Below are 18424 nucleotides of genomic sequence, written 5' to 3'. Positions count from 1 at the left end.
GGGGGAAAGGCTGTCCTAAAGCTAATTCCATACAGGCATTGTGGACTCCACCCCCACTCCAGGCCAAAGCCAAAGACACTGGGAACTCCAAATCCCATCACCACCAAAGGGAGGGTGGCTGGAACCTGAGGGTGGGGTTAAGCAGCCAGGTTGGTATAAAACCAGACACGAGAGCTTTGGGGGATCCCCCTTTTTGGCTCCCCGCCAGCTCGCAGTGCGCTGCCAGCCCTGAGAGTGCCTTTGGGTTTCCAGGTCAGCGGATCGGGTAGGACGCATTAAAGACTTTATTTCCCTATTTTCTCCCTGAGTTGTACATTTCCTCAATTCCTTTTCCCTTGTAAAAAAAACCTTTTATTAACCTTTTGTGTGTGCCTGTACTGGAGTATAAATAAGTCCCTTTCTAAGCACGCGGGTGAGGACCCACAACCAGGCAACCCGTTTTATATCGGGGCTGCTCCGTAACAAGCCTACTCAGAGTGTGCAAGGTTTGGGGATCCTGAGGTGCCTTTCAGTATGCCCGCTAACCGGATGGATTCATCTCTTTCCAACAGTAGCTGAGAAGAATCAGTGTACTATATAACATAAATTCCTTTGGCTTCTCCATAATATGAAACTCTAAGGTGCTGCCATGTGATTTTAATTTGTGGAAGTACATGGCATGCTTGGTTTTTTAAATCAGTGGTTCACTTTTTTCAAACCACAATACCCTTTAGCCAAATGAATTCTTCATCAGAATTAGAAAGAGTTCTCTTTTCTAATTGCAACAGTGGAAACTCCACTTTTCAGAAGGTTGGAGAAGGATCATACCATGCCTTGTACAGGATCCATAGTTTGAAAACCACTCTTCGTAATCATCTTCTAAGCAGACTAGATAAAACTGCTGAAGAAGGACACCTAAAGAGGTTCATTTCCTTCTGACTAGGCCCATAAAACAACAGTGATCTTCACTGCTATCAAGCAATCACCAGCCACTGTAGCATGAATTCGATTTCCCAGCCAGGGAGCTACCCACATGGCGCAGCAGACCTCTCCTGACTCACCCGCTGCTCCCCTCAGCAGTGTATTTCAGTCGACCTGCCTGTTCTGTTCCCCACTCTGTGTCTGGTGAATCCTCTCACCACCCCCCACACCTCTGGCCTCTACCCCAGTTCTTGCATGCATAAATAAATAAATCTTCATAAAAAATAAAAATAAAGATTTGACAATGGGTACCCAGTCTTTGCATCTCAGCAGTATATTCATTAGCAAAGGAAAAAAATTAAATCCTGTATCCCCTAGCATCAGTCTGTCTTTAGGTCAGGATAACCTAGAACTAGAATGCCCTCCTAGCAAGAATAATTGCACTCTTGATGTCAATGACTCACTGTTCCTACCTATAGAAACTATTTTTTTTTTTTTTTTTAGAAACTATTAAATTCAACTTGTGTTTAGAACTATTAGAACATCTCTCAGAGTAAAATGTGCTGAACTGATTTCTGGGATCAAATTCTCACTTTGGTTATCGCCTTAACTATTGCTGAAGCCATAAGAAAGCCAGGCAAGGGCAGTTATAACTCCACTGTCTGGACACTTAGTCCACTGGACTGACTCTCCAACGATGGGTCCCTTTCACCAACGCTCCTTTTCAGTCTAAGCATTCAGCTCCCAACATTACCTTCTCCCCAAATCCACATCACCAACTGACATATCTTCAAGCTCAAATCTTACCCACACCCCAACTCCCAGCCTCCTCATTCCAGCACCATGGGTGCACCACCACACGGCAAATTTGACTCCTGGGTCTTCCCATGGGTCTTCTCTCAACATGGCAACTCCCTTTTGCCAGTCTGTTTCTGCCAAGAAGCCCATCTTTCATTCCCTCTTTATCTTTTACTGTCCCCCAACATATTGCCAGGCCCCAGTTAAAGGATCTCTCCCAGAATCAATACTTTCCCCCGGTTCCCGCCTTTGTGGCCACTGAATCGCAAGCCTACAGGATCAGGCTATTCTCTGTGCTGCCAGGTCGTCTTCCTAAAGCACCACCTTCCTCAAACATGCAGTCTCTACCAGATATAAAGACTGATCCTGACTCGCTGGGGCTTCTGATCAGAATTAGAACTTATTTTGGAACCCACAATCAACCTTAACTATGCCAACATCTAGATGACTTCACTCTAACTGCAAAGCTAAGCTATACACATACTACACTGATAATCAACTCATAGTAAACACAAAAGGGTCACTTATTATTAAAAGAAACCCTTCCTTGGGCCTCCCCGGTGGCGCAGCGGTTGAGCGCTGGGTTGCAAAGGTGCCCGCGGCCGCTGCGGCGCCGGTTCGATCCCCGGCTGCTCCCCGGCCACCGGAGGAGGGTCCCACATGGCGCGCAGACCTCTCCTGCTGCCCGCTGCTCCCCTCGGCAGTGTACTTCATCAATCTGCCTGCTCTGCTCCCCGCTCTGGCTCTGGTGAATTCTCTCACCCTCCCGCGCTTCTGACTGTACCCAGTGCATGTATAAACAAAAAACAAACAAATAAATAAATAAATAAAGCATGCCTCTATAAAAAAAAAAATTTAAAAATAAAAATAAAAGAAACCCTTCCTTGATCTCTTCTATACAAGTCTTTATGATGCAAATGAGCTCGCTTCCATTTTCGAAAAGCATGTTTTCTCAAGGAAGCATGCCTTCCTTGTTTATAAATTTGAAAGTATATTATTGAAAAATAAAATAAAAATTTGTAACTACAATGCATGAATCTATAGCAGTTTATCTGCCACAGAACATATGACACCAAGTCACTAATATTTAAAAGTTCGATATATGCTCCAAAGTTTACCCCCGCCTATAAAGTTTAAATCACAGTACTCAGCAGTATGAGAATATCACTTTCCCTACCCTTGACTACAGTGGAGGCTCATTTGCAGAAATTTAATCAATCTTATGAAATGAATGTGGGTCCCCCCACCACACTGACTGGATTCACTGGGATGCCTGCAAAGTTGTTTGTTTTTCACATTCTGACCATTTGTGTTTCTTCTGCCGTGCTCCGCCTATTCATGTCCATAGTTTGAAAGGATCCATAGTTTGAAAACCACTCTTCGTAATCATCTTCTAAGCAGACTAGATAAAAGTGCTGAAGAAGGACACCTAAAGAGGTTCATTTCCTTCTGACTAGGCCCATAAAACAACAGTGATCTTCACTGCTATCAAGCAATCACCAGCCACCATAGCATGAATTTTTTAAGATACTGATTTTTTTCTTATTGCCTTGAAAGAGCTTCATGTTTGTCATATTCAATGTGAATATTCCTGGATTTTGATCAGGTTTTTGTTTGATTGATTGGTTGGTTTGGTTTTATTCTATAGCTGTTTTTTTTTTTAAGATTTATTTATTTATGCATACAAAAACTGGGGTATAGGCCAGAGGTGTGGGGGGTGAGAGGATCCACCAAAGACAGAGTGGGGAGCAGAACAGGCAGATCTACTGAAATGTACTGAGGTCTGTGGCACCATGTGGGTAGCTCCCTGGGCGAGGATTGAACTCATGATGCAGTGGCTGCAGACAGCTTCACAGTGCTGCAACCTAACCCCTTGCACCACCAGGGAGGCCCTCTATAGCTATTTTAAATTTTTTTAGAAAGTTATCTATGTTTCATGTCTTTAAAATCTTGCTTGAAAAGGTCTTTCTTACAGAACCAAAAATGACAAAAATGTGTTTCTCCTAACTCTTTAACAGGTTTGCTTTTAAGAATTGAAACATTCCTCTACAAAAATGTCAACAGCATAAAAAGAACAAAAAAAAAAAGGACTACGGAGCTGTTTCATATTAAAGCAGATGAAAGAGACCTGCTGTGAAATGTGATTTATAGTAGAAAATACATATTCAGTCTCGTCGTCCTCTTTCTTGGCATGATGTTCCGAAAACCCCTGGAATTTCACAAGTAATGAGAGCAATAAAGGTGAAATGAAAGGAATGTCTTTTGTTTATTCTTAACAAATCCATTTAACTTACGCTTGAGTTTAGTTAATGGACTTTTGGAGTGCCCCAAAGGGGGTTGGGGGCTGGTTGCCTGGGAATCAAACAAATGATTAGCATGTTGGACTGTTTAGCCCCACCCCACTCTGAGGAGACAGGGGCTGGAGATTGAGTCAATCAACAAAAGAAGATGATTTGATTAACTGTGCCTACATAATGAGGCCTCCACAGAACCCTAACTGAGGCATTCTAAGAACTTCCAGGAATGTGAATGCCTGGAGGCACAAGGAGGGTGGCACACAAGGAGAGAGCATGGGAGTTCTGCATCCTTTCCCCACACCTTACCCTACACTACTTCTCTTCCATCTGGCTTTTCCTGAGTTACAGCCTTTGTTTTGTTTTTTTTTTAAAGATTTATTTATTTATCATACAAGAACTGGGGTACAGGCCAGAGGTGCAGGGAGTCAGAGGATTCACCAGAGACACAGTGGGGAGCAGAACAGGCAGACTGACTGAAATACACTGCTGAGGGGAGCAGCGGGAGACACAGGAGAGGTCTGCCACACCATGTGGGTAGCTCCCTGGCCGGCCAGGGATTGAACACATGCTGCAGAGGCTGCAGATAGCTTCACAGCGCTGTGCTTAAGCCCTTGCACCACCAGGGAGGCCTGAGTTACAGGCTTTTATAATAAACCAGCAATCTAACAGATAAATTGTTTTTGTGAGTTTTGTGAAGCTCTCTAGAAAATGACTAAGACCAAGTGGGAGGTCATGGGACCCTCTGACTTATAACCAGTTGTTCAGAAGCACTGGTGACAAGCTGAACCGAACACATAAAAGGGGTGAGAGGTAGAGAACGGATTCCCTTTCACAAGACACCTCAATACATGTGAGTCTAAACAGGATGCTTAGGGGCCTCCCCGGTGGCGCAGCGGTTGAGCGCTGGGTTGAGCGCTGGGTTGCGAAGCTGCCCGCGGCCTCTGCGGCCCCGGTTCGATCCCCGGCTGCTCCCCGGCCACAGGAGGAGGGTCCCACATGGCGCGCAGACCTCTCCTGCCACCCGCTGCTCCCCTCAGCAGTGTACTTCATCAGTCTGCCTTTTCTGCTCCCTGCTCTGGCTCTGGTGAATTCTCTCACCCTCCCGCACTTCTGACTGTACCCAGTGCTTGTATAAACAAAAAACAAACAAATAAAATAAATAAAACATGCCTCTATAAAATAAAAATAAATAAACAGGATGCTTAATGGAGGAATACATGCCAGAAAGGACATATTTTGGCTCCATGATAAAACTAGAATACAAAGAGTAGATTAAAATAAATTAATGTTAAATTTTATTGAAGTTGGTAACTAAATTCAGGATATGTATAATAACATTCTTATTTTTTGGAAATATATGCTGAAGTATTTAGGAGTAAATAGCCTGTGACAAATACAACTCATGGTGTCCCAGGAAAAAAATATATCTATGCAAACACACACACACATATGAGACTGTATGTATGTAAATTTGTATGTATGTGACAGCAAATAGGGTGAAATGTTGTCAATAAGTAAATCTGGACAAAAGGCATACGGAATATTCTTTGTTACTATTCTCATGAATTCTATGTTTGAAATAACGTATATATAGTTCTCAAAATAAAAAGCTTTAAAGAAATCTTGTCTCAGGCCTCCCCAGTGGCACAGCGGTTGAATGCTGGGCTGTAAAGCTGCCCGCAGCCTCTGCAGCACCGGTTCGATCCCCGGCCACAGGGCAAAGGTCCCACATGGCACGCAGACCTCTCCTGCCGCCTGCTGCTCCCCTCAGCAGTGTACTTCGGTCCTTCTGCCTGTTCTACTCCCCGCTCTGGCTCTGGTGAATTCTCTCACCCTCCCGTGCTTCTGACTGTACCCAGTGCATGTATAAATAAATAAATAAATCTTTTCAAAAAAAAAAAAGAGTGTACTATAAAAAAAAATCTTGTCTCCACCTAGAATGTGATAATCAATGGAAAGGACTCTTCTCTTACTTCATATGGTCTTGCAAGCCCCTGGTGCGAAGCTACAATTACAAGCTTTTCCCAATCTGTGGGCAAAGCTCAGTGCTCCCAGTTGGCCATGGTTTCCCCTATGTCCATCAAGCGTGGACAGCAGGGGGAAGTGAGGAAAAGCGAGTGTGAGAGGACAGGGAAGACTTTGCTCTCTTCACATCTCTCCAGGAGGGTGTACCTTGGCATCTCTCAGGCTGTCAGACTTGCAGATATCCAGTGTGCAACAGAGCAACCCTCCAATCACCCGCTGCCAAGAGCCACAGTGCAGCTGCCCCCTGGCAGGGCACAGGAAGGACACTGTTACCATGCGCTGTGGCCCTCGCTCAGCTCTGGCTCTGTGTATGGCAGCCTGCACTTCTCCCAAGGACAGAGGGCCAGTCCTCGCATGCCCCAGGGTAAGCGGGAGCAGCTGGCCAGGCAGCTTACGTGTCTGCTCATTTGGACTAGAAAGAAAGCAAACAGCCCGGCCTCGGCAGGATTTTAAAGTTGCTCAAAGAGATTTTTTGTTCATGGGAATTTGTGCTCAAGACTAGAAAATCATTCCCTCCATGAAAACATTTGAAAGGACAATGCCACAGAAGATTCATAATTTTAAAGTGGTTTCATCTTTTGTCATCTCAGATCTGGAATGGAGGAAAGGCATGTTTAAGATGAAGACTCCTTTACATGAGTTCAGTCCAATAAAATTATAACATCAGCCATATAAAAACATTTAAATATTCTAGAGAGGGCCTCCCCGGTGGCACAAGGGATTAAGTCTCAGCACTATGAAGCTATCAGCAGCCACTGCAGCACGAGTTCGATACCCAGTCAAGGAACTAACCCACATGGCACAGCAGACCTCTCCTGTCTCGCCTGCTGCTCCCCTCAGCAGTGTATTTCAGTAGATCCACCTGTCCTGCTCCTCACTCTGTCTCTGGTGAATCCTCTCGCCCCCGCACCTCTGGCCTATACCCCACCTCTTGTCTGCATAAATAAATAAATCTTTAAAAATTAATAATAAAAATAAATATTCTAGAGAAAAAAGCCTAAATTTGGGCAGTCCTGTTTAGACAGAGGCACATGGAGGAAAAGTGGACAAGAATGCATGACGTGAGCAAGGTAAGGAAAAGTAATGTGTATCAGGGCGAGCAGGGACTATATTACCAGGTACATCCTCTTTAACTCCTGCTGGACCAGATCCACAGCTCCTGACTGTTCTAAAACCTCTATGTAAAAGGTGGCATCCAAAAACCAGCCAAGGGGGCCTCCCCGGTGGCGCAGCGGTTGAGCGCTGGGTTGCGAAGCTGCCCGCGGCCTCTGCGGCGCCGGTTCGATCCCCGGCTGCTCCCCGGCCACCGGAGGAGGGTCCCACATGGCACGCAGACCTCTCCTGCCGCCCGCTGCTCCCCTCAGCAGTGTACTTCGTCAGTCTGCCTGCTCTGCTCCCCGCTCTGGTTCTGGTGAATTCTCTCACCCTCCCGCGCTTCTGACTGTACCCAGTGCATGTGTAAACAAAACAAACAAATAAACAAGTAAATAAATAAAACATGCCTCTATTAAAAAAAAAAAAAAAAAAAAAAGAACAAAAACCAGCCAAGGGGACTATGCTGACCAGTATCGTTGTACAGCTGGGAACACATTTATGTCATCTGGCATCTGACAGTACATGGTAACGGGACTGGGGGTGGTGGGGAGTGTAGGTGATTAAGTGGTGGACATCTATGCAAATGTGGGAAGACCAAAGAAAATGTGTTGGGTCAAATAATTTGCCTATGACTTAAATGTCTGAAACAGTCGTTGAGGAAAATACTAGCAGTCCCTTCACAAGAAATAAGCTCTCGAAAAATTGTTCATTCTAGTTCTTTACTTGCCTTATAAAGTTTCTACCGTAAATAAGTAGGTAAGCAAAGGTTACCATAGTAACAAGCTACTGTAGGTATAACCACAATTGTTTACAGAGACATGTACAGATACCTAGATATGGCTCAGAAAAAAACAAATGGTATTGAAATATCAAAAATCTTCTACACAAAACCACAAAGAAATTGCCACTAATCAAATTCAATAATCAGTATATTCTGCCCACTTTGAATAATGGCCTGCAAAAGGACAACAAAAACTCCAGCTGTGTTTTGATCACAGTGCCAAGTCTTCTCCTTTCCTGGTCATAGGAACAGACTGCTATCTAAACAAGTAGACCCAAACTAATGGATTTTTATGAATACTAAAAGAAGCCAACTGAAGTGCTAAGTTAGAAATCTTTGTCAAATTTTTATCAATTGAATCTACTGTACCAATGCCAAATGTCAACTCGTTTCAGAGGATGGACAGAATGTTCTAGGCCAACCTATCCAATAGTATTACAACATGAGCATATGTGTAATTGTAACTTTTTCAACACCAAAAAAAGAAACAGGTATAATTATTTTTATAACGTTATTTTATTAGTATATTCAAAATAGGATCATTTCAACATGTCATCACGGCTAATGAGAGAGCTCATGTTTTTTCATGCTAAGCTTTCGAAACCTGGCATGTGTTTAACACAGGACAACTCAATTTGGAGTCATTTCCTTTCAAAGTTGCTCCTTACTCATGTATAGTGAGGTCCAGATGAACTATTTCATCCTGTGGATGAAGATACTGAGCTGCAAAGAAGCTAAAGGACTTCATAAATGACTGAGCCAGGACTAGAAATTTTATTTTGAAACTCCCCATGAATGTTCTTTCCACTTGATCAGGCTGCCAGCCCTGTGCTGTCGACCCATGAGACACAGGGGAGTATCAAACGATCGCCAACCAAGGACGCAGAGCAGGGAAGTGTCAGGAGGCCACACAACCCAGAGCTCATTGTCAAAAGCCCATGTATGGCTGAGCCCACAGACACCCAACAGCAAATCAAAGAACAGACATCATCTCAGCTGATGAGCCAAAAAGATTCTGTTTTGACAGGTCCAGGAACATTACATATCAACACATGTGTCTGATTGCTGAGGACTAAATTAGCCATGCTCAGAATAGGGACTGTGAAACTAGAACAGGTACTCAGGCAGAAATCTATTTGAAAATTCAAGCTTGCTTGATGCTTGTTGGGATTCCCTAGATGCCAACCTCTGCTTTGTTGGTAATAATTAAGAAGTACTCTGCACTAATAAGACGTCTGGAACTTACATAAAATATTCTGGCAAAGAAAAGGAGGGGATTGGCAAGTGTTAATAATTTCAAAGTTAGGTACGGGATGGTTTATTGAAGTATTCCTGTTACCCTTACACGTTACATGTGCTTTGAAGCTGTCCATGAAAAATGATTTATTGAGAGAGGAGGGAAGGAAGGACATAATCTCAAAAACAGAGCTTCTAGGGCCCTGCTACTTAAGATCAATAAATAAATCATGGCATTCCAGCAGTAATTCCAAGAGAACTAGAAAATATGCAGACATGTCAATTCTAAGAATGCAGACTAAAGACAGAAGGAAGAAAGGAAGGAAGAAAGGAAGGAAGGAAGGAAGGAAGGAAGGAAGGAAGGAAGGAAGGAAGGAAGGAAGGAAGGAAGGAAGGAAGGAAGGAAGGAAGGAAGGAAGGAAGGAAAAGACAGAACAAGGGGGAAAAATATTTTTTTTAATACCTGTAACCCCAATATACTGAGAAAATCGCTGCCTGCTCCTCAAGATACATCTTTCCAGATTTTCTTCTGTTCAGATATATTAATAAAAGGAGACCATATTTGTGATGCTGTTCTTGAGTCAGCATGCTGCCCTAGGGAATGATCGCCTCTCATGCAGTCCTCCAAGGATCGCACGTGACAGGTGCTAGGCCAATCAGATCGCCTCCTCTGGGGATTCCAATCCTGAACCAGTACTCATGGGAGAGAGGTGGGGGAGCTGAATCACCCAGTTCATGTCCTGAACAGTTTCATGTCCTGAACAGAAGGTCCATGCGTTCCTGCAGCCCAGATCTCCAGGCCCCGAAATGGGGCTCCCCCTGTTTTCAGCTTCTGGGAGCTAATAGTCCTACTTATAAACATCATTTTCTCCCTTAAACTAGACAGTGTACCTATCTCTTGAGTGCAGGGAAAGAAATGATATATTGTCAACTGTTACTAATAAAAGAGCTAATAATAACCAATAATTATTAACAGGAATACACTGACTGGCCAAGAAATGTTCTAAAGCTGCCTGTTTTTAAAACTTTTACATGTGTTACCTCACTGAACCCTTACAACAAGCCTATGAGGCAGATGCTATTGTTAAATGCAAATCAAAACTGAGAAGACTGTAAGTCCATTAAGATTAAATAATATGACCCCCCTGGGGCCTCCCTGGTGGTGCAGGGTTGTTAAAGTCTCAGCTCTCTCATGCTATCACCAGCCACCAGAGCATGAGTGAGCTGACCCACATGGCACAGCAGACCTCTCCTGTCTCACCCACTGGCTCCCCTCAGCAGTGTATTTCAGTCAGTCCGCTTTTTCTGCTCCCCATTCTGTCTCTGGTGAATCCTCTCATGCCCCACACCTCTGGCCTACAACCCAGTTCTTGTATACGTAAATAAATAAAACTTAAAAAAATAATAATAATATGCCCCAATTTATAGCCACACAGTACAGCCAGGATTGGAACTCCTACTAGACAGAGGATCCTATAATTTGGTCCTAAACTATAAACTTCCAATTAAACTCTTTCATGATCTTTTTCACTAATAATGTTAAGAATGTCTTTCAATATTAGAAAATACATCTTTTTTAGTGGCTATACTTTTTCTTTTGTTTAATAGAGGCATGTTTTATTTATTTATTTAGTTGTTTGTTTTGTTTATACATGCACTGGGTACAGTCAGAAGCGCGGGAGGGTGAGAGAATTCACCAGAGCCAGGGCGGGGAGCAGAGCAGGCAGAAGGACCGAAGTACACTGCTGAGGGGAGCAGTGGGCGGCAGGAGAGGTCTGCGCGCCATGTGGGACCCTCCTCCGGTGGCCGGGGAGCAGCCGGGGATCGAACTGGCGCCGCAGAGGCTGCGGGCAGCTTTGCAACCCAGCACTCAACCACTGCGCCACCAGGGAGGCCCTTAGTAGCTATACTTAATTTTAGAATATAGATTGTTAGGATTCAACCAATTATCTCCTACATTGAGATACTTGGATTGTTTCTAGTCTTTTAATATCATGAATAAAGCTATAATAACTATCCTTTTAGCCTAATTTGAGGGTACACCTTAATTCACATGTAGGTTAAATTTCTGGCATGGATTTGAGTTGTAAAAGGATATGTACCCCCCCCCATTCCTGATTATCCATTGTCAAGTAAGGGCATTTGTTTTCAAAGCTCGTTAAAAAACATAAAAGGAAACAAAGTTGGCTTTTCTTTGTACAAGAATGTTTCTGCCTTTGGGCATGCATGTGTGTTTACATGCTCGGAAGGGAAACAATCTGCTCCACTAAGAAAGAAGCCTCTGTTTTAATTGATGTAGGATAACAGGATTTCCCAATCAATACTAAATACAGTTCATACTCAGGGCTGACCAAGATCTGGAGCCCAGTGTTTATTGCATATGATTCCTGAGGCAATTCGAGAAGGCATTCACTGGCTGCTTCAAAAATCAGAACTGACATTATTTGAGACACCAGTTAAAACAATGCAGTGATGTAATTTTTAGTGTGTTTATATCTTTGGTGATATCTGTAGTCTCTATTTTCTTTTCCAGAAGGTTACTCCAGTGCAATAATCTCCTGGGAAGATCACATTATCTTCTTCTTTTGCTCTATAAGTATGGAAATACTCTCCAGCTGAGTACAAAATAAAACTTCAGATTCAACCTACCACCATACTAGCCCGAAAGCCAATGCTGAGCCATTTGATATCAGCAGGAAGCACGAGAAAGAGATAATGGCAAAAAGAAGTCACCCACTTAAAAATGGTCAGGTGGTTAAAACCAAAGTATATTAGTAAGACTATTCTCTCCAGGGCTATATCCTTGCAATACCGGACAGTAAACTACACAAATAGACAGTCATTGATATAATGGGTAACTAAAAGCAGAAATATAATACTTAAGGATTCTGAACTGGAATTTTAATACCAGGGAAGGGCCTTCCCGGTGGCGCAGGGGTTGAGCGCGGGGTTGCAAAGCTGCCCGCAGCCTCTGCAGTGCCGGTTCGATCCCCGGCTGCTCCCCGGCCACCGGAGGAGGGTCCCACATGGCACGCAGACCTCTCCTGCCACCCGCTGCTCCCCTCAGCAGTGGGCTTCGGTCCTTCTGCCTGCTCTGCTCCCCGCTCTGGCTCTGGTGAATTCTCTCACCCTCCCGCGCTTCTGACTGTACCCAGTGCTTGTATGTATAAATCAATCAATCAATCAATCAATCTTTTAAAAAAAATAAAAATAATACCAGGGGAAACTCATTACCCATTAACTTTTATCTACTTAAACAAAATACAATTAAAAATTTCACAAAACTAGTGTGAGGACATAGGACAAATTAGTGCAGTCGTGTTGAGTAACTCTGGCAGAGACAATAATTCTCTTGCAGGGATAGATAAGAAAGCTGAAAGGGAAAACACAAGTAAACATTTACCGAACACCAGCCCAGTGAAGAAAGAACTACCAGATACAGGAAACTAGAGAACATGAAGATAAAATGAAGCACTTCCAGACAACAACTCAGGGAATCGGAAAATAAGGAAACAAAGAACCAAATGACTGGGGCTCCAGCCCTGGGCATCAAAGAGCTTCAGGCCCTCATGAGAATGAATCGGGTCATGACACACTTTCACCAGCTCAGCAGAGGCATTTCATCTTATTTGGCAATCCCCAGGTCCAACCCAGCTCTTGGGACAAGTGGGAAGAGACAGATAAGGAGCCCAAAAAACAGTACGGAGCTTGTCTCACATGAAGTCCTCCCCAGCGAATTCATGAAATGAAGGAATCACTTTTGTTGTTGCCTCCAAGAGAGGTAAGTAAAGAGCAAGCGAGAGTTTGGTTGACCCACGAAATAGAGTCAGAAGTTTCAAACAGGGGGCCTCCCTGGTGGCGCAAGGGGTTAAATCTCAGCATTGTGAAGTTATTGGCAGCCACTGCAGCACAAGTTCGGTCCCCACCCAAGGAGCTACTCACATGGCGCAGCAGACCTGTCCTGCCTCACCTGCTGCTCCCCTCAGCAGTGTATTTCAGTCAGTCTGCCTGTTCTGCTCCCAACGTGTCTCTGGTGAATCCTCTCACCCCCGCCCCCATACCTCTGACCTATACCCCAGCTCTTGTATGCATAAATAAATAAATCTTTAAAATAAGAAGACATTTCAAGCAGCAATGACATTAGTTTTCTCAAAGATTCAGGGACTCACCTAGGGCATGGCTACAGCTCCGGCAGGATTCTGTGAGACTGACAATGATTTGCTGCAGATCGGCTCTGGGGGGAGTGGGAGAAGGGTTGGGGTTTTTCCAGCCATTACATTTACAAGTCTCCTCAGCCTGCAAAAAGGAAAAGAGAGAGAAATGTTACAGACAGCACTGGACTAGATGCTTTAGATGAGAACAATGTACACGTACTATGCCAGCTTCCCTCCCCATTCTAGGAACAAGAACAAGAAAAAAGGCAAAGAGGGTATATGATTCAGGCATTTTTTTTTTGGGGGGGGGGGGAGCTTGTTCTGATGGTCAGAATCTAAGTACTGCAGCTCAAATGCAACCCCACGTATTTTGGTGCCGCTGCTACAAGCAAATGTCCACAGGGTGGTCAGTTCCAAAAGAGTCCATCCGGAAATCATCCCAAAGCAACAAGCCCGATTCCAGGGGTCTCTGGAACACAGCTGGCGCCCTGGCCACCACGGAAGCCTTCAGACTCCAAGGCTGCAGCTACAGCACTGCCCCACAGACCAGACGTGAAACTCCTTGAAACTTCACCATCATGAGACATAAGGAGGCACACACCCCTGTAAAGTCACATTTACAGGCTCCCAGCTTTCCAGATGACGAGAGCCTCATGACGAGTTCCTGTACGACACCACTTTCATTTTAGGACACTTCATAGAAGGCTTCCTCAACTTTTCCCACAGATTCTTCACACATCCCTACCTGCTTGGAGGACAGTGAGTATCATTTCGCCTCTCCATGGTACCGTAGGTTATGAAGTGCAGGACACGCACGGAAAGATATCAATTATTCATCATCATTTTACCAAGCTACCGCAGAGGGTGCTTCAGGAAGGAGAACCCACCCCACACAGGTGTGGATGCTTTTCTTCGAAAGACTCCAGCCACTTATAATTCTATCTTTCCCATTCCATCACTCTCCCTTTTTTCTTTTCTTTCTTTTTTTTTTTACTGCTTCAATCTGCTGTGGTTGGGAAACCAGCATATTAATTGTTAGAATAACTGGAATGCAGACTCACTCTGAGTGAGAGCCTTCTATACACACTGTCCAATATGGCAGCCACGAGCCACATGTGACTGCTGTGCACTTAAAATGTAGCTGGTCCAGGGCCTCCCTGGTGGCGCAAGGGGTTAAGACGCAACATATAAAGCTATCCGCAACCTCTGCAGCACGAGTTCGATCCCCAGTCTGCCAGGGAGCAACCCACATGGCGCAGAAGACCTCTCCTGTCTCACCCACTGCTCCCCTCAGCAGTGTACTTTGGTCAATCTGCCTGTTCTGTTCCCCACTGTCTCTGGTGAATCCTCTCACCCCCTACACCTCTGGGCTATACCCCAGTTCTTCTATGTATAAGTAAATAAATCTTAAAATAAAAAATTTCAATGTGCACTTACACTTAAAAAAAAAAAAAAGACTGAGTGATCTTGGTGGAAATCTTTAAAACAGAAGGAAAGAGAAAGAGTTGCATATACACAATCACCCAGAGAGAACATACATCAGGATCATCCAATATACAGGATCATCCAACCACTATGGAAAGCTCTGTGGAGATTCCTCAGCTTACTAAAAATAGAGCTTCCATATGATCCAGAAATTCCACTCCTAGGTATTTACCCAAAGGACACAGTAACATTAATTCAAAAGAGCACCTGCACCCCTATGTTTATAGCAGCACTATTTACAATAGCTAAGCTTTGGAAACAACCCAAATGCCCAAAAATAGATGACTGGGTCAAGAAGATGTGGTCCATATACACCATGGAATATTACTCAGCATTCAAAAAAGATAAACACATGCAATTTGCAGCAACATGGATGGCGCTGGAAGGGACCATGCTCAGCGAAATAAGCCAGAAAGAAAAAGAAAAATACCGGATGGTCTCACTCATAGCAGGAATCTAGAAAACTTAAATAAGGGACCAGGAAAAAGAATAACTATAAGAAAGAAAAAAATCAAAATTAACAAACAACTATGAACCAGAGACACACTTGGGGGGCGGGGGAGGCGGGGAAAGGAGAGATTGGGGTCAAAATCAGGGGGTTGCAATTGTATGGGAAATATAAAAATAAAAAAAAACTTAAAAAAAATATACAGGATCAGGTCAAGGCAATACCTGCAGCAAGACACAGAAAATTATTTAAAACAAATCTTCAAGGGGCCTCTCGGTGGTGCAGCGGTTGAGCGCTGGGTTGCGAAGCTGCCCGTAGCCTCCGCGGCACCGGTTTGATCCCCGGCTGCTCCCCAGCCACTGGAGGAGGGACCCGCATGGCGCGCAGACCTCTCCTGCCGCCCGCTGCTCCCCTCAGCAGTGTACTCCGGTCCTTCTGCCTGCTCTGCTCCCCGCTCTGGCTCTGGTGAATTCTCTCACCCTTCCGTGCTTCTGACTGTACCCAGTGCTTGTATGAATAAATAAATAAATAAATCTTAAAAAAAAAAAAAGATGTTTTAAAAAAAAAATGTTTACTTTGCCAGCAAGAGAGGCTTAATTTAAAAAAAAAAAATAAAACAAATCTTCAAGGAAGTATTTAAGTATTAAATAAAAAAAAACTTCAACTTTCTACGGAGGATTGAATAAATGAACAAATACACATTATTCTTGATAGGAAGACACAATATTATAAAGATATCAATTCTCAAATTAAGCAATACATATATGAATAGAGATCAACTGAGAGACTGCATGCTTTGTAACTACATATATCAAAGTACTAACACCCAGAATATATAAAGATCAACTATAAGACAATAAAAAAGCATAATCTGATGGGAGGGGAATGACAAATCAAGGTGATTCAAAGAAAAATGTATGTTACTGGCAAACTGACCTAGCCAAAGTACCTAGAAATAGAGAAATAAAAAATCAAAAGCCCTGGGATGTATTTCCTCCTAATAATCAGAGTAGCAAAAAAATAAAAGAACTTTTTATTGATAAAACCCAAAGTTGACCAAGATGTGAGCAAACAGGTGCCCTGGACTACAGAGTGTGGGAGGAGGCACTGGTCCAGCCTTCCAGAAGCCAAGCTGCAATGCACTCGCCCTTTGGCACAACCATTGCACTACTAGGAAGCTCTCCCCCAGAAACGGCCACATGAGCTCCGTGACATTTGTCCATTAGCACAAAAGAAAACATGTCATGTAAAATTTGATCCCAAAGAGAACAATGTATTAAACTATGTGGATTAGTACTGCAGACTATTATGCCACCTTGATCAAGGAAAAAGCTAATAAAGGGAGAAGGCAGAATGAACAATGATGAAAGACTGGGGGTACCCTAAAGGAGGGTGTGCTGTGGGGCCACCCATCTGAGGAGGTGAGATCCTATGCCTGAGTCACATACAGTATTGTGAACCAGAGTAAAAGCAATTTTTTAAAGTGAACTCTTAGTCCCGACATGGAGCCTCTCCACATCCTAGTGAATGGCAGAAAAGGCAATCTATAGAACAACACACAGCATGACCCGATGTTATTTTTAAAAAATAAATAAGAATTAAAATACATATCTATGTGGTTTGTCTACAGATACATTTGGGGTGGGGGGTTTAAGTCAGGGAGAGGAACAGACATTCATGTTGTACTTCGTGTTCTCTGCAGTATTCAGCTCTTGGGTTGCTTGATAACTTTAACATTGATTCATCTGAGAGGAAAACATAATTCCAGAAAAACCCCAAGGCTAGTAACAGAGCTCAGAATAAATTAGTTGTGGGGGAGGGAGGGTAGAAACCACAAACTTATCACAAACCACATTTAAGAATATAAGGGTCCAAAACTTTTCTCCTTGGGGGGTTGTTTATAACTCCCCCCAACATACACACACACACACACACACACACACACACACACTCTCACAGAGGTCCAAACCCAAAAGTAACAAGCTTGTGATTCTTGGAGAAGACAATATCGGTTTTTAAAGATCTAAATTTTAACTTCATTATTGCAACAAACTTGAAGTAATCAACCCAAAAAGTTAAGTGTATGCTCCCTTCTTGCCTTAACAGGACAGAGAAGAACTGTTGTGTGCTTGGGGGGGTGCTGATAAAAGGGTGGGTCACAAACCTCATGATCGGGAGATGTGTAATATTAAAATTTGCTCTTCCACTTATCCTACACCAATGCTAGCCACATTATTTAAACCACTTGTGACTGAAGTGCTTAATGAAGTCCACCAACAATAAACATCAATGCTTTAAAAAATGTAACTATGAAAAGGACTTTTCTTTCCTTGCTGGCTGACTTTCTTGCCTCAACTGAGTCTTGGGATCCCAGCAGCTTTTACTAAGTGCATTTTGGTTTCTTCTACTCAGAACCACTAAAACTTTTTCCAATTACATTAAAAATTCCCTGAAAACAAAGAGTAGAATGAAGGCACGGGGAGAGAAGAGAAGAAAACACAAGGCAAATTACTGAGAAATATGAAAGCTTGGTCAGCCACACAGCACCAACTCTGCTGCCATTGAGATTGCCTTGAAAATACAAAATACTGGGTTGCCGGAAAAGTCATGATGCAGAGCCTCCCTCGTGGCGCAAGGGTTAAGCACCACACCATGAAGCAATCTGCAGCCTCTGCAGCGTGAGTTCGATCCCCAGCCAGCCAGGGAGCAACCCACATGGCGAAGCAGACCTCTCCTGTCTTGCCCACTGCTCCCCTCAGCAGTGTATTTCGTCAGTCTGCCTGTTCTGTTCCCCACTCTGTCTCTGGTGAATTCTCTCACCCTCCCCCCACACCTCTGGCCTGTACCCCAGCTCTTGTATGCATAAATAAATAAATCTTTAAAAAAAAAAAAAAGAAAAGAAACTCTATCCCCAAAGCCAAAGTCTTTACTCTGGCCCCTAAATGAACAGTGCCAGTATTTCCAAAGTGGTTCTAAATGGTACTGCCATACCCCATTGAGGTCTGTAAATCACTTGATCTCTGCTGACTACTTTGAAGATTTTCTTTTTCTTGGGCAAGATATGAAAATCACTACCTACATGTGTATGGACATGCACCACTGAACCTTGGAAACCCAAGTGCTCCAATGTTTTAATATGCCTGAGCCTCATGGTTCAATTTACTAAAAAGAATACACTAAGTCCTTTAAAAAACATTCATTGCTG

General features: G+C 43.5%; 1 protein-coding gene across 1 annotated transcript in view; it reads right to left on the bottom strand.

Annotated features, from left to right (window-relative positions):
• Positions 1 to 18424, bottom strand: part of KAT2B (lysine acetyltransferase 2B) — a 93183-nt gene that overhangs the window by 49804 nt on the left and 24955 nt on the right. The window contains 1 exon segment of the mRNA XM_037524983.2: positions 13302 to 13428. Coding sequence (XP_037380880.1) covers positions 13302 to 13428 — 127 coding nt within the window.

This window comes from Talpa occidentalis, unplaced genomic scaffold, assembly GCF_014898055.3.
Source record: "Talpa occidentalis isolate TD23 unplaced genomic scaffold, MPIMG_talOcc4v2.1 talOcc4.10, whole genome shotgun sequence".
Lineage (NCBI taxonomy): Eukaryota > Metazoa > Chordata > Mammalia > Eulipotyphla > Talpidae > Talpa > Talpa occidentalis.
This window is presented reverse-complemented; position numbering and strand designations above follow the sequence as displayed.